Below are 17,835 nucleotides of genomic sequence, written 5' to 3'. Positions count from 1 at the left end.
AGGAAATGCGCATCATTGAAATCTAACAGTCTGCTAACAGGAGGACGCAATCACGGTCTAATCTATTTATGGCCACACTAATTCCCTGAAATCATTGATGGAAGTAGACAAAACATAAAAGTGCTACATGAGACAGTTTGAAATATAATGTAATTTTTCTGTTCAAGTTCAGCCAGCTATGATCATGAAGAATTGGCAGGAAGTGAATATTGCAGGCCTCTGTAGTCATGGAAGCAGCACACATTTTCCTTTCCTCAGGCATACGTACTCAAGGCAGACATGAGGCGATAACAACCCTATATGTCAAGTCCATCGATCCCTCATCAATTGGAAACCGATCTGACAGCGATTGCTTTCTACAGCAGGCAGCAAAATGAATTTGGTGGAATCACAAGCGTTATAATATTCAAAGTAGTGGAGAACAACAAATATGCCAAGAAAACTATGGATAATACCGTAGATCTGTGGTCCTCAAATTAAGGCCCGTGGGCCGAATGTGGCCCCCGGAGGCTTTTTACCGGCCCCCCACACACACACAAAATGTATTACTTATGGATCCTGTCAGCTACATCTTTAAATATTGGTTGTCCTCATCTAGAATAGCAGTGCTGGCACCACCCATCCACAGGGAAGCCAGAAAGCAGTAATTCGCCAGTTTCCAATCAAATTCCGCATCAGGCGACACTGCTGTCCAATTGGCCTGCAGGTTGTCACCTGGGTATGCTTCACTGTCTGGCCCGCAAAGACTTCTAAATCATTTTATGTATAACTAGTGATCTTAGCACGTTTAAAAACAGGCTAGGTCTGTCAGTAATCCACCGTGCGTGTGCACGCCCGCCATGCGCACACGCCGCGCACAGCACACGACTGCCCCTTCTGGCCCCGTCCTCCTCCGGCACTCGGCAGTGTCTCTGCGTCTTGTCCTTACACATGCGCAGTGGACACTTGCCTATTATTAGGTAGGATTTGGCCCCCCAGCAGTCTCAAGAATGTTGACCCGGCCCTCGACCCAAAACGCTTGGTGACCCCTGCCGTAGATTGTAGTTCAAACATAGTGCTAGGCAACAACGCAAGGTTCCACACCTCATGATCAAATTAAGCTCCTGCACATGCGCAGTCCCTGTCTGTGCACCTCCATCAATGGTACTTAGGTAAACAGGCAGGGTCGGACTGGGACACTGGGGGCCCACCAAAGAAATTTCAACCTGGGGCCCACACATCCCATGACTGCGGTGAAAAAAAAGGCATGACCATGCACCGGAAGGTGGGCGTGGTCATGATGTATTATGGACAGGACCAAATGTACATGATCTTAGCAATATTGTAATTCAGAGACACTGCTGCCCAGCAAAACTTTGCATAGCGTCCCCTCCTTCAATATAAAGTAATGTCCTACTTTGCAGAGGTTGCGACCGCATCGGGGCCCTTGGGCCAAAGGGGCCTCGAAGGGCCCTCCCTCAACTACAGTATTACCTCTCTATTGGTCCTGTGCTCATAATAATCACTTCTATAGATACTTTGAACAGTGGTAATCATTAACAAGCTATTTCCCATCCCCTTCTTGCACCTCTGACACTGTGGTTGTCATTGGCAGGTTTTGGTGCACCGTATCAATTGTTATGTATAGAGTGCTTGGGGGGCCCCATCGTAAAATTTGCATCGAGGCCTACAGCTCCTTAGCTACGCCACTGCTCACAGCATGAGTGATTACAGAACTGAGAATAGAATTTTTGTGCTGCAGGCAGCAATTGGAGCTCTGTCAGACAAGGAGGTGGGGCCCACCAGAGACCTGGAGGCGGGGCCCACCGAGGGAAAAAACTGTACTACTGTGGCCCAGTCCTACCCTATAAACAGGAACATTCTGCAGATGCACTGTACAGTCTTCTGCGATCTGTGCAGAATGCACCTGGCGATGTGAGTGCGATTGATAAAAGGCGTGTGGACAGGACCACACATGCACATTAGCCTGTGACCAAGACCGGTTGAAGATTTTTCTGAGGGAAACAGTAGCACAATGGAGGGTACCCCGAAGATACTAAGGGGCCACAAAGACTATTGGTTATGGGGGTAGGTGGGGGGGGGGTTTGGAAGAAACACAGGTAAGTACAAGTCCACTTTTTCGTCGCAGTTCAGAAGCACATTGATCCAATAAAGGGCAGTTCAGGTGTGGGGTACTCACCTTAACGCATGAATACAGTATATGACACGTGGAATGTTTTTTCGATCATAAACATCTGTAGTCTCAGGATAAAATATCTGTAAACAGAAAAAGGTACTTCGTATCTAAGCAGGAAAATAAGAACGCATTCAGAAAAAAAAAAAAAACTTCTTTGATTGAAATGCTGGCAGTAATTTATCATTTCCATAAGGGCACATGCCAGCAGTAGTGGCAAGTATTCTCCCCCCACTAGGAGCTACAGGAAGGTTAGAAGATGCTGGAGGCTCGGGAAGTATTTTATGCGCTGCAAACCCCCAAAAGCATATTCCCCGTTATTCCTCAGTTATGCCTGTTGAGAATTCCTGTTGCCTCAGTTCTGGATAACGGGGACTTTGCTGTACTCTGCTGCTACCACTGCTCCCGTTTTATTCTGCACTACATTACTGCTCACTTCAAGGACAACTGTAGTGAGGTATGTGGAGGATGCCATATTTATTTCCTTGTAAACAATACCAGTTGCCTGGCAGTCCTATTTGGCTGCAGTAGTGTCTGAATCACACCACAACCAAGCGTGCAGCTAATCTTGTCAGATCTGACAATGTCAAAAACGGCTAAATGTATTACAGAGAGAGAATAAGCAGGACAGCCAGGCAACTGGTATTGCTTAAAAGGAAATAAATATGGCAGCCTGCATATCCCTCTCATTACAGTTGTCCTAAAAATAAACTTCATTCTGTTTAAAAATATGAGTACATCCACGTGACTTAACACTGCCCACTTTAAGTAAAACAAGAAAACACTTTGTGTGACGTCTCCTGATGTCGGCCAAGTATGCAGAGTATAATTCATACTATGATACACACCAAACTCTACAGTGATTAGTGAGCTGCTATTATTGGCTTTTTAAAATGTAAATGACTTTTGTTTGCTGCTTCTACAGCTTTCTCTCACCTTAGGAAGGCCTATTGATTCCATCGCTCGTAACCACTGGACAGTGTTATCTGTATGCCGAAAATGTAAGCCAGATCTCTGTAGAAGGGAAAAAATAAATACTGTATGAATACATGAAAAGGTAAACACTTCACCTCTAAGATTTTCCCTTAAAATGCAGAAGCATTTTCACCTTGCAGCATTCCATCCATTCCTTCGGCAATAACGGAGATATACATTTTTTTTTTACATAAATTAGGCTTTCTTTTTTTCCTGGTACTTTTTTGCTCAGAATTACTGCATTTTATATGCATTTTAAAGGGAATAAGAAGAAAAAAAATGAAAAGAAATGTATTATTTCTAAGTTTAACAGTTGCTTCTATAGATGAAGCCAATATTTTATTTGCCCATTTCTACCAGTTATTACATTTAACATTTTAATTGTACCTAGTACAACGCATGGCGTTTTATTTTATTTGGAAATAAAGGTGTATTTGGTTTTCTCATTGTACTTTATAAAGTAATTAGAAGACCTCATGCAAAAATAACAGTAATACTCCCTCATGGCATACATATGTAAAAAGCTGAATCCCTAAGGTAACAATTTATACTGTATATTGTCTTTTGAATTCCAACACTTTTTTTTTTTTTTTTTTTTTTTTTTTTTTTTTTTTTACACAAGTGCGTTACCATATTTTTCAGACCACAAGATGCTCCTGACCATAAGACACACCTTGGTTTAGAGGACAAAAACCAGGGGAAAAAATAATAAACTAAACCTGGTGCATCCATAATGTAGGGTCATTTTGTGTATACCCCCTTCCCCATTATTGTGTCCCCCCTCCTTGTGCCTTCCTTGCATCCCAGTGTGTCCTCTTTACTCCTTTTGTTTCCCTTTCTCTGTCCCCCTTGGGTTCTCCTGTTTCTCTTGAGTCCTCCTCTGCCCCCTTCTTGTGTCCTCCTCTGCCCCCCTTATGACCTCCTGTCTCCCTTGTGTCCTCCTTTATCCCCATTGTAACCTTCTTTGTCCCCCTTGTAACCACCTGTCCCCCTTGTAACCTCATCTGTCGTCCTTTGTCCCCCTTGTGACCACTTCTGTCCTTTTCCCTCCCCCTTGTGACCTCTTTTGTACCCAAATCCCTCCTCCTCCTTCCCACCTGCCAGCCACCAGTCAACCTTCCCAAGTTGCCCAGCTGTTCCACTATGCTCCGCCACCAATCGGAGCTGATGCAGCAGTGTTTAGTGCCGGGACCATGCCGACGAGGGGAGAGGCAGGGCAGAGAAGAATGCTTCAAAGAGATTGGAACCAATGGCTTTGCACGCAGGACCAGGCTCCGTCATTGCAGCCAATCACTGCTCTCCTTGAGGAACAGTGATCTAAAAGGCATCAGTGGTCGACCTATATCTGAGTATATACGGGAAAGTACAAGGGGGAAACTTCAGAGTAGGCGTCCTCAAAGTGTTATTCACGGGCAGTCTGACCAGTAGACAAGGAGGTGGGGAATGTATCAGACTCTGCAGAATTATGGACTCAGAAAAGCCTATTTGCCCTTTTTCTATAGAAGGTGTATATTCTAGAATTGAAACAGTAATTGCATCACTCTGCAAATTTTTCGGCAAATGGAACAAATCAATCACAAGTGTTTCTACTTAGCATTCTGTGTGAAACTGTACTGCAAAAACACCACCCATCGGCAGATTAAAATCCTCAGCTCTGTTAGAGACAAAATTACCTAAAATAATAAACAAAGCAGAAGCCTATCAGCTAGAAACCCCACAAAACCTAAATGGAAAATCCTCAGAAGATACTGAAAGTTGATTTACGGTATTTAACTCTATGCTCATCTTAGATTTCTCTGTTAAGGAGAGCACAAAAAACATGAATATATTTTATGGTGTACTTTATCCAGAAAGCCTTCCTTTCAGGCTAGATCACATGGCATAACATATAGTATAAGATGGTATAGCCTCTGTTCATACATCTTGTGGGAACCTTACACTCTTTAATTAACAGAAGTCATCAAAGTCAGTTAAAAATTACAAATTTAAAGGGCGACTACAGCGAAAAAAAGTAAGCAGTTAAAAGGAACCCGAGCTGTGAGACCTATGAAAGCTGCCATATTTATTTCCTTTTAAGCAATACCAGTTGCCTGGCTACTGATCTTTCTGGTCAGTAGGATCTAAATCACACACCTGAAACAAGCATGCAGCTAATCTCACCAGATTAGTCATAGACATCCGATCTGCATGCTTGTTCAAGGTCTATGGTTTAAAGTATAAGAGGCAGAAGATCAGGAGGACAGCAAGGCAATGTGCATTATTTTAAAGAAAACAAACAGGTCATCCTCCTTATCCCTCTCAACTCTGACAGAACCAACAGGTTTTGTATTAGTCTATCTCCTCATGTGGGATTCTCAGGGTTTTCTTGTTTTTCAAAAGCATTCCCTGAACAGCAGTTGCTCTGGTCACCTCTTTTCACTTCTGCTTACAAGACTTCTCTCGATGCTCTCCCCTACTCTGGAACACCCTCCCCCAACAAATTAAAAGCAGCCTGATCCAATTCACTTATTCTCCTAGGACAAAGGTGCCTACACTTTTTCGGCTCGCGAGCTACTTTAAAATTTGCGGAGCCCAGAAGATCTACCAACATTTAGGTAGCTAGGTATAGGGTCTTTCAGTATAGGTAGCTAGGTATAGGTGCCTTCAGTATAGATAGCTAGGTATAGTGTAGTTAAGTGCCTTCAGTATATATAGCTAGGTGTATGGGCCTTCTGTATAGGTAGCCAGGTATAGCATGGTTAGGTGTAGGTGCCTTCAGTATATATAGCTAGGTGTAGGGGTCTTCTGTATAGGTAGCCAGGTACAGCATGGTTAGGTGTAGGTGCCTTCAGTATATATAGCTAGGTGTAGGGGTCTTCAGTATAGGTAGCCAGGTACAGCATGGTTAGGTGTAGGTGCCTTCAGTATATATAGCTAGGTATAGGGGGTCTTCTGTATAGGTAGCCAGGTACAGCATGGTTAGGTGTAGGTGCCTTCAGTATATATAGCTAGGTATAGGGGGCTTCTGTATAGGTAGCCAGGTACAGCATGGTTAGGTGTAGGTGCCTTCAGTATATATAGCTAGGTGTAGGGGTCTTCAGTATAGGTAGCCAGGTACAGCATGGTTAGGTGTATGTGCCTTCAGTATATATAGCTAGGTATAGGGGGCTTCTGTATAGGTAGCCAGGTACAGCATGGTTAGGTGTAGGTGCCTTCAGTATATATAGCTAGGTGTAGGGGGCTTCTCTATAGGTAGCCAGGTACAGCATGGTTAGGTGTAGGTGCCTTCAGTTTATAGAGCTAGGTGCAGGGGTCTGGGCCACTTACCTCCCTCCAGTTTCAGCGGCGGTGTCTGGGGTTCGTCCTGGCTGGTCTCCCCTCCTTCAGCCATGGCTGGCTGGAGTGCAGATGGGCGGTTGAAGAAATGCTCCAGCTGGTAAAGGGGGCGGCGGGCAACGTGCGTGGATGCAGTGTGCCCTGCGCCGCCCCCAGTGATGATGTCGCGGCTTCCTCCACCGCCTCTCTCCTATTGGCCACCTCTCCTCTCTGCCTCTTCCGACTGGCCAGCAGCCCGGCAGCAGAATCTGACAGCTGCCGGCCGCAAAATTTAATGTGACGCGGCCAAATGGCCGCGACCTACCAAATAGGCAGTCGCGATCTACCGGTAGATTGCGGTCGACCTATTGGGCACCCCTGTCCTAGGAGATAATTTTTCACTATTTATTTATTTACAAAAAACTTCAGCACTCTGCAGTTGAAAAAGTACCAAAAATTTTCATTTTGAAAAAAGGTTGAAGAGTACTGTCAAGATTATACTCAGTATTTTCTTGCTTGCTGGCGGCGTTTATTAATAAGATGTGAAAATATCACCAAGGAGAAAACTTTGGATCGGCCCACTGTTATTTATCTCTAAACATCATTTTCCATTGCTTATCATTTCCTTTGAACTACTGCTATGCAGTTGTTAGGTGAGCCGGTTCAGAAATGAAAGTAGGTGATCCCAGTACATGTCAGGGAAGTGTCAGCCGCAGATCTAATGCGATGCTAATGGCACACACAGGCGGCTTTCATCAGAGAGGTATTTAGCCTAACAGCAGATTCCCAATAATGTGGATGAAAGTGGACCCAGGACAACTGCTCTCTGATTGTAAGAGCAGTAGCGGCTGTGTGCAAATGGATTTGCATTAGGCTGGTGGTAAATTGCTCTGCAGGATGTATCAGCCAGTAATCAATGAGGAGAGGAAGTAAAACTATTTCTCTCGCTAGACTTTGAAACCTGCTGTCCTTTGGAATAATCTGGGGCAGCGTAGCGGTGGCGTTAGTGAAATGTCAGCGCTGTGTCGGGAACCATCCAAGAAGCCACAGAAGTGGGTCAGCTCCTCCTGGCATTGACAGCGGAGGCAGCTTTAAAAATTGCTTTTTTGGAAAGAGGATAAGCAGGTTGGCAGACTTACAAGAGATGTCAGTGTATTTACTGTGGAGAGGTTGTCTAGACAATGCTTCCCAGATAAAGAGCTGTCAATCTCCTGCATGATTTACTGCTACCGACTACCACAGGAAGCGGCAGATTCCCTCAGCCACACATCCATACATTGCCAGGATAATGAGGGTGGAATGGAGGAATCGCGCTGATTTCCCACATGGGAGAGCGGCAGCCTTTTCACTGGATGGGAGCGCAGGTTACACACATGGTGATTTTTCTCATTTGGAAAAATCTCTAAGCAAAGAGGTGTCCGTTTCTGCAATGGGAAAGCAATGCTCATTGAATGTGTATTGCATTCATTCTTTAGCGGATTCGGGGAGACTGAAGCACCATGCTGCATTGCAATGGCTGGAACAATGGGCTGGGGCCTCTGGACCATAGTCTGACACATTGCTTTAAGTGGTATGAAACTCAGGATTTACGCTTTACTCTAAAAGATAATTTGCAGCATAAAATCTACTACCACAAAAAAAATTGTAACAGAACAGCATTCAAACAGTTTAAAGAGGAACTCCAGTGAAAATAATGTAATAAAAAGAGTGCTTCATTTTTACAATAATTATGTATAAATGATTTAGTCAGTTTTGCCCATTGTAAAATCATTTAAATTCCTGCTTTACATTCTGACATTACTTGGTGACATTTTTACTGCTGGCAGGTGATGTAGCTGCTGCTTGCTTTTTTGGCAGTTGGAAACAGCTATTTCCCACAATGAAGCAAGGTTCCCAGACAGGAAACTGCCAGGAGTACGTACTCAAAGAGTTTCTTGTGGGAGGGGTTTCACCACAATATCAGTCATACAGCGCCCCCTGATGGTCTGTTTGTGAAAAGGAATAGATTTCTCATGTAAAAGGGGGTATCAGCTACTGATTGGGATAAAGTTCAAATTCTTGGTCGGAGTTTCTCTTTAACACAGCACTTTGTTTTTTTTTCAGTGGAAAGCTCACTGCGGCATCCAAAGAGGTGTTAACATTATCTTTTGTTTACATTACCTTGTCAGATACATTTAGTAAACATAAGAAAACTGCTGACACTGAGCTGTACTGAGTTGAAAAGCAGAAAGACCTGAGAAGTGATCACTAAATAGATTTTAATATATAAATACAGCAGCTATGCACTAAAATGCAATAGCAGCTTTCAGAGCAGATAAACTGTACTTTGGGAACTTGTAATTTAGAGAACAGATGATATTAATTGTGCACAAAAGCAAATATGGTAACCATATGGGTAATAAAAAGTAGGAAAACACATTTTAATTGAATGTTATGTCAGAGTTTTATCCCACTTTAAAGCAAGGAGGTCGGATGATGAAATGTGGGCAAAGGTGGTTGAATACTGTTTCGTGAGCTTCTTAAAGTGGTCTGAAAGCCAGCAATTCTACTTCTCTCTAAAAGATTTTTTTTTTAAGCAGAACATCACTGAAATGGTTAAACAAAGCATTTTGCCCTGCTATTCAGCTTCAAATCCGCATTCACTAGTGATAACAGTATCTTTGTTTACATTCCAATGTTGTTACAATGTACACAATGTAATGTTACAATGCACTTTGAATAAAATGCAATGACAGCAATGACAGCTATTAGGGCAAGATAAACTACACTTTGACAATATTACTTATGCACAAAAGCGAATATGATAACTGTATGAGTAATAAAAAGTAGGAAAACACATTTTTATTGAATGTTATGTTGGAGTTTCAGACCTCTTTAAAGAGGAACTAAAAGGTCTAAAAAAAAAAAAAATAAAAGTTTCACTTACCTGGGGGCTTCTGCCAGCCCCCTGCAGCTGACCAGTGCCCATGCTGTGACATACGGATCCTCCGTTCCCCCGCCGCGGCTCACTTTTCTTCTAGTGGAAGCAGACTTCTAAGACTACCTCCACTGTGCCCTGGCCACACGTATCCTCGTTTGTGCTCCCGAGGCCAGGAGTGTCCTGCACATGCGCAGTATGAGAAAATCTCTACTGCTCCTGCGACGGAAACGTGAACAAGGATGCGCGCAGCCAGGGCCGCACAGGTGCAGTGGACACCCACTACACCAGATGGAAGTGAGCTGCAGCGTGGCAACGGAAGATCGGTATGTCACGTCACGGGCACAGGTCGGCTGCAGGGGGCCCGGCAGAAGCCCCAGGTTAGTGAAACTTTTTTTTTAGACCTTTCAGTTCTGCTTTAAGCACAATCTATTCTGTATTCCAGTTTCTGCCTTACCGGCAATTTCACTGTGATTGAATTTGCTTGAAATTGGTAACGCAAACCTTGCCTGATTTGATTTCCATCTGAAATAGAACAATTCGCGCAGGATGGAAAATTTTGCTTGATCGGCGTGTCCGGAGCACAACAGTAGCTCAAATGGCTCAATAAAGGGCAAGCTTGCTAAATATCGGTGTGCCAATACCATTCATTGGGATTGATGTTACGTGGCTTTGCCTATGCCACTGTATCAAGCACCCGGCCCCATCTAATGGAGTGCCCACCTGCAACCCTTCTGATTGCACTTTTCTCTTCTGTGTCATGTGACACAAGCCAAAGTTGGAACACTAGAGCTCCAGCAACATACATGCCAGAGCTCTAGTGTTTGAACTTGTATAAGTGTATAAGAGACTCTGAAGTCTCTTTTTTTACCTGTTTTTCTTATTTAGTCGTGTTCAGCATTAAATTCTAAGTGGATTTGCCATATTCCCGCAGCAGAATGAGTGTTTAATAGCAGAGACATAGACCTGCAAAGTTCCATGACTTGGTTGTGTTGTGTGCAACTAAAGCTCTAGTTTCAGATCTTTCAGAGGGCCCAGCGACACATCCAAGGGAACCAGGACTCCAGGTAAGTAAAAATCCACTTTTTGGGGGGGTGAAAACAGTGGTGCTGTAATCCTGATGTTAAGGATTGCTTGAAGTAAATAAAAAAAATGTGGAAAGATCAGAACCCTTAAAGTGTACCAGAGACGGTAATAAAGTTCACAAACGCCTGACCCAGTACCTCAATGCCAACTCACTGCTAGACCCACTCCAATCTGGATTTCGGCCTGCCCACTCAACCGAAACTGCTCTCACCAAAGTGGTCAACGACCTTGCCTTAGCTAAAGCAGAAGGTAAATACTCCATTCTCCTCCTCCTTGACCTGTCAACAGCTTTTGACACAGTAGATCATCCCCTACTCCTCCAGTCCCTCCAGTCCTTGGGCAATCACGATCTCGCCCTGTCCTGGCTTTCATCCTACCTCTCCAACCGCTCCTTCACGACCGCCTTCAATGAGTCCTCGTCCACCCCCAACCACCTCTCGGTGGGAGTCCCCCAAGGTTCGGTCCTTGGCCCCCTACTGTTCACCCTATACACATCCTCCATTGGCAAGGTTATCTCCTCCATGGGTTTTAACTATCATCTGTATGCAGATGACACCCAGATCTACCTCCACACCCCTGACCTATCCACCACGACCATGGACAAGGTCTCCTCCTGCCTATCAGCCATATCCTCCTGGATGTCCGCTAGGTTCCTGAAACTAAATCTAGACAAAACGGAATTTATGATCTTCCCACCCCGGCCATCCACGAACCTCCCAGATGTGCATGTCACTGTTAACCACACTACCATTCGCCCTACCTCTCAAGCCCGCTGTCTGGGTGCCACCCTGGACTCCGCACTTTCCTTCACTTCCCACATCCAAAACCTCACAAAGTCCTGCAACTTCCACCTTTGTAACATCTGTAAGATTCGCCCTTTCCTGACCTCTGCCACCACCAAACTCCTCATCCATGCCCTCATAATTTCCCGCCTTGACTACTGCAATGCCCTGCTGTCTGGTCTCCCTATGACCCGAACAGCCCCACTGCAGTCCATCATGAATGCGGCAGCCAGAATTATCCACTGCTCCCATCGCTCCACCACGGCAGATCCCCTCCTAGAATCCCTCCACTGGCTTCCTATCCAGTCCAGAATCAGATTCAAGATACTGTGTATGACCTACAAATCTGTCCACAAAACCTGTCCAACCTACATTTCCGATCTTACTCAGAGGTACACACCTAGCCGCTCACTCCGCTCTTCCAATGAACTTCGCCTAACCACCCCCCCCGCATCACCCAGTCCCATGCATGTCTCCAGGACTTCTCAAGCGCTGCTCAAACACTATGGAACTCCCTACCTCCACCCATTAGGGCAGCCCCCTCCTTCAACATCTTCAAGAAAGCCCTCAAAACTCACCTTTTCACTCTGGCCTACTACCCCTCACAAGTGCTCTACACCTACAGCTGAACTCTGGTCCCCTACCATTCGTGTCCTTACCTCTCCCTCTAGATTGTAAGCCTTTGGGCAGGGTCCTCCTCCTTTTGTGTCCTACCTGATCTTGCACCTCCATTACTGTGAACCCATGCTATGCATCTGAGTGAACCTAACTTGCTTAATCTCCATGCTCCATCCAGTGACTGACTAAGCATTACCTGGTACTCATACTGTGGTGTGTGATCTGGTTTTCTTGTATTCCTGTATTGTCATATTGCTGTATGTCACCCCTAAATATTGTCTGTAACCTAAATTAACCACTTTACCCCCGCGCGTACATATTTCTCCGTCCATTTTTCCATCCTTTAACCCCCAGGGACGGATAAATACGCACTTTCCGCGCTCCCGCCGCTGTCCGCTCTCCCGCTCGTAAACACGCCGCCCGCCGCTAGTAAACATGCCGCTGCCCGCTCGCCCGGAGATCAATGAACGGGAAAATCCATTCCCGTTCGTTGATCTCAGCCCCGCAATGATCCGCTGCCGCTCGGCTGAGCAGCGCGACCATTGTGGGAAAAAAAAAAAAAGTTCTCAGCCTCTCAGCCTCTTTCTACTTCCTGCAAGCGTCCGCATAAACAAAATGTTACTGTGGCCATCTTGTGGCCAAATAGTAAAACTACATCCAAAGCATTTTTCACATAGAAATAAATTAGTTTAACACACAAAATTAACCCTTTACCTCCCACACTGCCCAATTTTTTTTTCTTGTAATTTAAAAAAAAAAAAATTACAATTAAAAAATAAATACATAAATAGTTACCTTAGGGACTGAACTTTTTAAATATTTATGTCAAGAGGGTATAACACTGTTACTTTATAAACTATGGGCTTGTAATTAGGGATGGACACAAAACTGAAAAAAATGCACCTTTATTTCCAATTAAAATATTGGCGCCAAACATTGTGATAGGGACATAATTTAAATGGTTTTATAACCGGGACAAAAGGGCAAATACATTTCATGGGTTTTAATTACAGTAGCATGCATTATTTAAAAACTATAAAGGCCAAAAACTGAAAAACAATTTTTTTCCCACGTTTTTTCCTATTTTCCCATTAAAACACATTTAGAATAAAATAATTCTTGGCATAATGTCCCACCTAAAGAAAGCCTAATTGGTGGCGAAAAAAACAAGATATAGTTCATTTCATTGCGATAAGTAATGATAAAGTTATAGACGAATGAATGGAAGGAGCGCTGAAAGGTGAAAATTGCTCTGGTGGTCAGGGGGTAAAACGCCTCAGTTGGGAAGTGGTTAATGTTCAGCGCTGCGTAATATGTTGGCGCTTTATAAATACAATAAATAAATAATAAATAAATAAAATAAAGAAAGAAAGAATAGGGAGATCCGCGCATGCGCAGAATGCCCCAACTGGCGCGACTGAGCCAGTTACCAGGGCTGATTGCCAATGAACGGAGGCGTGCGGGAGGACAGCAAGGGACTCAATACTGCTTATGGGGCTGGAAGAAGCCGCAGGTAAGTATTGATTCTTTCTTTATTACCGTCTCTGGTTTCCTTTTATAAAGACACAAGAAAAGCTCGGTGAATTGATGCCAATATCTACAAAAGTGCAATGTGTCATGCAATCATATGGACTGCTGCCCCGCACCCCAATGGATGCAGTGTGACAGGGCCCTATACGTGTATTGTTACTACATACAGGACAGGTAGATTTCGTTCCTAGATTTCTTTCCTTCTGTGTTAAACAAAAGCTGCCAAAACCACAAGTTCCTCAGTGAATGAAATCCTGAGAGAAAGCAATTCCTACAGAGACTACATTCCCTCCGCTGCACTGTGACCTTGTCTTACATGTGATAAATTTATCTGAAGTGATAAAAAATAGCACCAGTGCAAAGATTCATAAAAGCAAAATGCCCGACAAGTACCTTAAATCGTGTTTGTTCTACATCATAAATTTTCTTTTCTGAGATCATCTTTGGAGCGAAAAACCTCCCCAATTTAGCCAAATAGACCCCATTTCTTAGACCTTCTTCCAGTTCCGTAGTTGGGGGCAGTTCTTCCATCAGGCAGGCCTCTATCCACCTACAAACAATCACAAGACTAGGTTAACACTGGACAGCATAGGACTAGATCCCCGGAAGGGATTATAAGATAGCTCACATTTGCCTTTGCAGATTCTACGATAGATATAAACCCAGGTGCGAGATGTGCAATAATGGGGGAGTCAAAGTGTATCTATATATAACTGATACAAACTTGAATATCTCAGCACATGTGCCTAATTTAACATCCATGGGAGCCAAGTATTTGCAGGTGAAGTAGAGTGCAGCAGGGAATCTGCAGAGAATCAGTAATCAGTGTGGACAGCTCAGACACTGGAGATGTAGTGACTGCGTGTGTCTCCATGATGCTTTAGGTAAACCACAAGTTATTTTAGGGATACAAAACTTGTGAAGAACTGTCACCATTCCAAGCATTATACAGGGAAGGAACGGCTTGGACATGGATTTGTCTTTGCAAATAAAAGGGAAGAAAAAAATACAGGAAAAAAAAAAAAAGATATCTATTATGATTCTGGTGTGGAGAAAAAAATACGATGGGCTGTTAAAGAGTCATATTTGAAGTGTTCTTTCAAAACAATGAGTCTCTTGCACAACTCTAGTCATGTAACATTCACCTGAAGAGTGTGGGTAACATTCACCTCAAGAGTGTTTGTAACATTTACCTAAGAGTTTTGGTAACATTGTGTGTGTGTGTGTGTGATTAAGAGTCCGTCCACACCTATAATCGCAAAACGTTTTGCGGGAGTGATTTTCCCGCGATTAACGAGGAAAAATCACTGGACACTGCAGCGGTTTTGGAGCGATCGTGATTAGCGTGCTTTGCATGCTAATCATAATGGCTAAATGCGAAACACTAATCGCCAGCAAACCGCTGCATGCAACGAGTTTGCGGTTAACGCTAACCGCAAACGCGGCAGTGAGAACACTGCCATTTGCTACAATGTGTAGCGGTTTTAACAAAACCGCTAGCAGTTTGCCATGAGCGGGAATCGAGGTGTGAATGGGCCCTTAGTGTGTGTATTCTTACATACTTACAGAGAACCCGAGGTAGGTTTGATAAATACTATTAGGACAGAGGCACATTCTGTATACAATGAGCAGCCTCTGTGTCCTTACAACGTTCCTCCAGGTTGAAACTCCACCCCCCCCCCCCCCCCCCAAGTTCTGCTGTCCCCGATAATAAAAAAAAAAATCGCCAGTCTAGTGACACACAGATTGTCGCTAGTCTGTTATTCACCTTTGCCCTGTTATTCACCGCCGCTTCCCCGCCTCCTGTATAGCGCCGCTCCCCACCCGTGTCCTATCCCTTCAAGAAGCAAGGGAGAAGGCAAAGTAGCGGGTTGGGAGGCGGAGTCTGCATGGGCACATTCTCCATTCATAGGAAACCAGATGCATGTCTGTACTGTGATTGGTGGTCCAGCATGAGGACAATCATCAACTTACCTACACCTTCAGTTGTGTACATATGCCAGCTAATCTAGCATGTGTACAGCCGGCGGCCCCAGATGGCTTTACCAATGCCTCGACCAGTGAACAGCCTGGAAAACTGAATGAGCTGAGCGCTGACCAAGAACACTATTCTCCCTACTCAACCCACACCCCGTGTTACCTCCTATGCTGACTCCTCCTCATTAGCAACAGAACGCATTGCTAGCATGTAGACTAGCAATGTATCTGTACAGCCTTGGCCCTGCAATGTCACCAGAGGATTTAGGGAGTTTACACACATCCAATTGTGACTGGCCAATAGATTAACCAACGTTACAACTTTGTAGTATGACAGCTTATCTACCCAATCTGTTCATAGTATTTAAAAATCTGTTGACCCTACTACTGAATGGAGGTAGTAAAATTGGCCAATTAAAATTGGATGTATGCCCCATTAGATTTTAGTTGCCTGACACGATAGTTCACAATGATGCACAAGTCCCCCAATATTGTTGGCCTCCACTTCAGCAATCAGGCAAGCCAGAAAGTCTTTGGTTGACGCTGCCTCCAGTCTTGCCCCTAAACAATCACCCAAACAATCACCCAAAACAATTGGGAATGATCCAAAGTGTGCATGTAAGAAAGAAAAACTACAGTCTGGCATACAAGTCTGGCATACAAACACAATTTAAAAAACGCTGTCTTCCATTTCTTAATTTGCGACCGCATGTAGTTTCCTACCTCAGAGTTCCCCAACCCTGTCCTCAGGGCCCACCAACTGAACTTGTTTTGCAGAAAACCACACACAATCACAGGTGAGGTAATTAGTGCCTCAGCAGAGCCGATTAACTACCTCTGTGGATTTCCACAAAACATGCACTCTTGGTGGGATTTGAGGACAGGGTTGGGAACACTGTCCTACCTAACTTTGACCTACAAATAATGTCTTCTTTGTGAAAATCATAATTGTTCCCCAGTCATATTTGCTAGCATAGACACAGCCAACTTGCATAATAATGTAATATTCAATTTACTCAGAAACATTCACAGTCATTTTAAGACACGCTCCTGCCACACCCGGTTACATCTGAAAATGGCGCAGGGAGAAAAATGGCGCACCGTTCTGCCGATAAATGTATCATAAAACGCTATTTACCATTTTAATGTAAATACAATAAAACAGTACATTTCGTTTTATGATACATTGATTGCAGAGCGGTGCGCCATGAAAAACATGCAGGGCTAGTATAGGCAGCGGGGGCTGGGGGAGAGAGGCAGCGGGACACTAGAGGGCATAGGCATCGGATGTATGCAGAGGCATACGCTACCTTATCCTGGGCCGGCGATCGCTCCTTCCGTCCGCTCCTTCCATTCATTTGCTGTAGTCCTGCAGCCGGCCAATCACCGTGCGGAGACTGAAGCCACATGGTGATTGGCCGGCTGCAGGACTACAGTAAACAAATGGAAGAAGTGAAGGAGCGGAGGGAAGGAGCGATCGGCGGCCGGGACAAGGTAACGTATGCTTCTGCGCACATCCTCCCCCCCGACGCCTATGCCCTCCAGTGTCCCGCTGCCTCTCTCCTCCCCTGACCCCGCCTGCATTTTTGAACACTTATAAAGCTATTTAGCGTTATAAGTGTAAGGCACACTGCCTGCACCATTTTATAACACTTATAACGCTAAATAGCTTTATATAATGTAAGTCGATGGGGCGCCCTTTGTATTCCCCTGGCGCTGTGCGCCATTATTAACTGTCCCCGCCACACTCATAGCTACGCATACCACTAAAGCAAAAGATGTAATTTTTGCATTCAAACTACACTGGTACTTTCTATCATCACTAGTTTTTCATCATATTAAACTTATAAAATTAAAATCTGACAATGTCAGAAACACCTGATCTGCTGCATGCTTGTTCAGAGTGAATGGCTAAATGTATTAGAGGCAGAGGATCAGCAGGACTGTTAGGCAATTGGTATTGTTTAACCACTTCACCCCAAATTGTTTTTTACCCTAACGGACAAGAGCAATTTTCACCTTTCAGTGCTCATCCCTTGCCAATAGCTTGTTCATTTGTTTTTTTCACCACCAATTAGGCTTTTTGGGGTTGATATTTGTTTTCAGGAATTACTTTATTTTCTATGCATTTTAAAAGCAAAGGAAAAAACAAGTAAAAAATGAAAAATACACTATTTCTCCAATTTCATCCCCTACAGTTTTAATATAAACACTGCTTTGTGCATAAAACCCACACAGTTTATCTGCCTATTTGTCCTCGTTATCACATTTTAATTATGTCCCTAGTACAAAGTATGGTGACAATATATTATTTGGAAATAAAGGTGTATTTTTCTATGTTTTTTTTTTCCTCACTAATCTCACATGCACGCTCGTGGGAACACACATGCACACGCGGGAGCGCGCACAGGCATGCGCAGGAGAGCACACGTGCATGCGCACAGCAGCACTTTTTGACTTTTAAAAATGTCCTGGAGCCATTA

The 17,835-nt window shown here is 44.1% G+C and overlaps 1 protein-coding gene across 3 annotated transcripts in view; it reads right to left on the bottom strand.

Moving 5' to 3' along the window:
• Nucleotides 1-17,835, bottom strand: part of IQGAP2 (IQ motif containing GTPase activating protein 2) — a 436,318-nt gene that overhangs the window by 239,081 nt on the left and 179,402 nt on the right. For all 3 annotated transcript variants that reach the window (XM_068248838.1, XM_068248829.1, XM_068248846.1), the window contains exons 3-5: nucleotides 13,769-13,925; nucleotides 3,110-3,187; nucleotides 2,180-2,256 (exon numbers count right to left, since the gene is read on the bottom strand). In XM_068248838.1, coding sequence (XP_068104939.1) covers nucleotides 2,180-2,256; nucleotides 3,110-3,187; nucleotides 13,769-13,925 — 312 coding nt within the window. The remainder of the gene's footprint in view (nucleotides 1-2,179; nucleotides 2,257-3,109; nucleotides 3,188-13,768; nucleotides 13,926-17,835) is intronic.

The sequence above is a fragment of the Hyperolius riggenbachi genome, chromosome 1 (genome assembly GCF_040937935.1).
Source record: "Hyperolius riggenbachi isolate aHypRig1 chromosome 1, aHypRig1.pri, whole genome shotgun sequence".
NCBI lineage: Eukaryota > Metazoa > Chordata > Amphibia > Anura > Hyperoliidae > Hyperolius > Hyperolius riggenbachi.
This window is presented reverse-complemented; position numbering and strand designations above follow the sequence as displayed.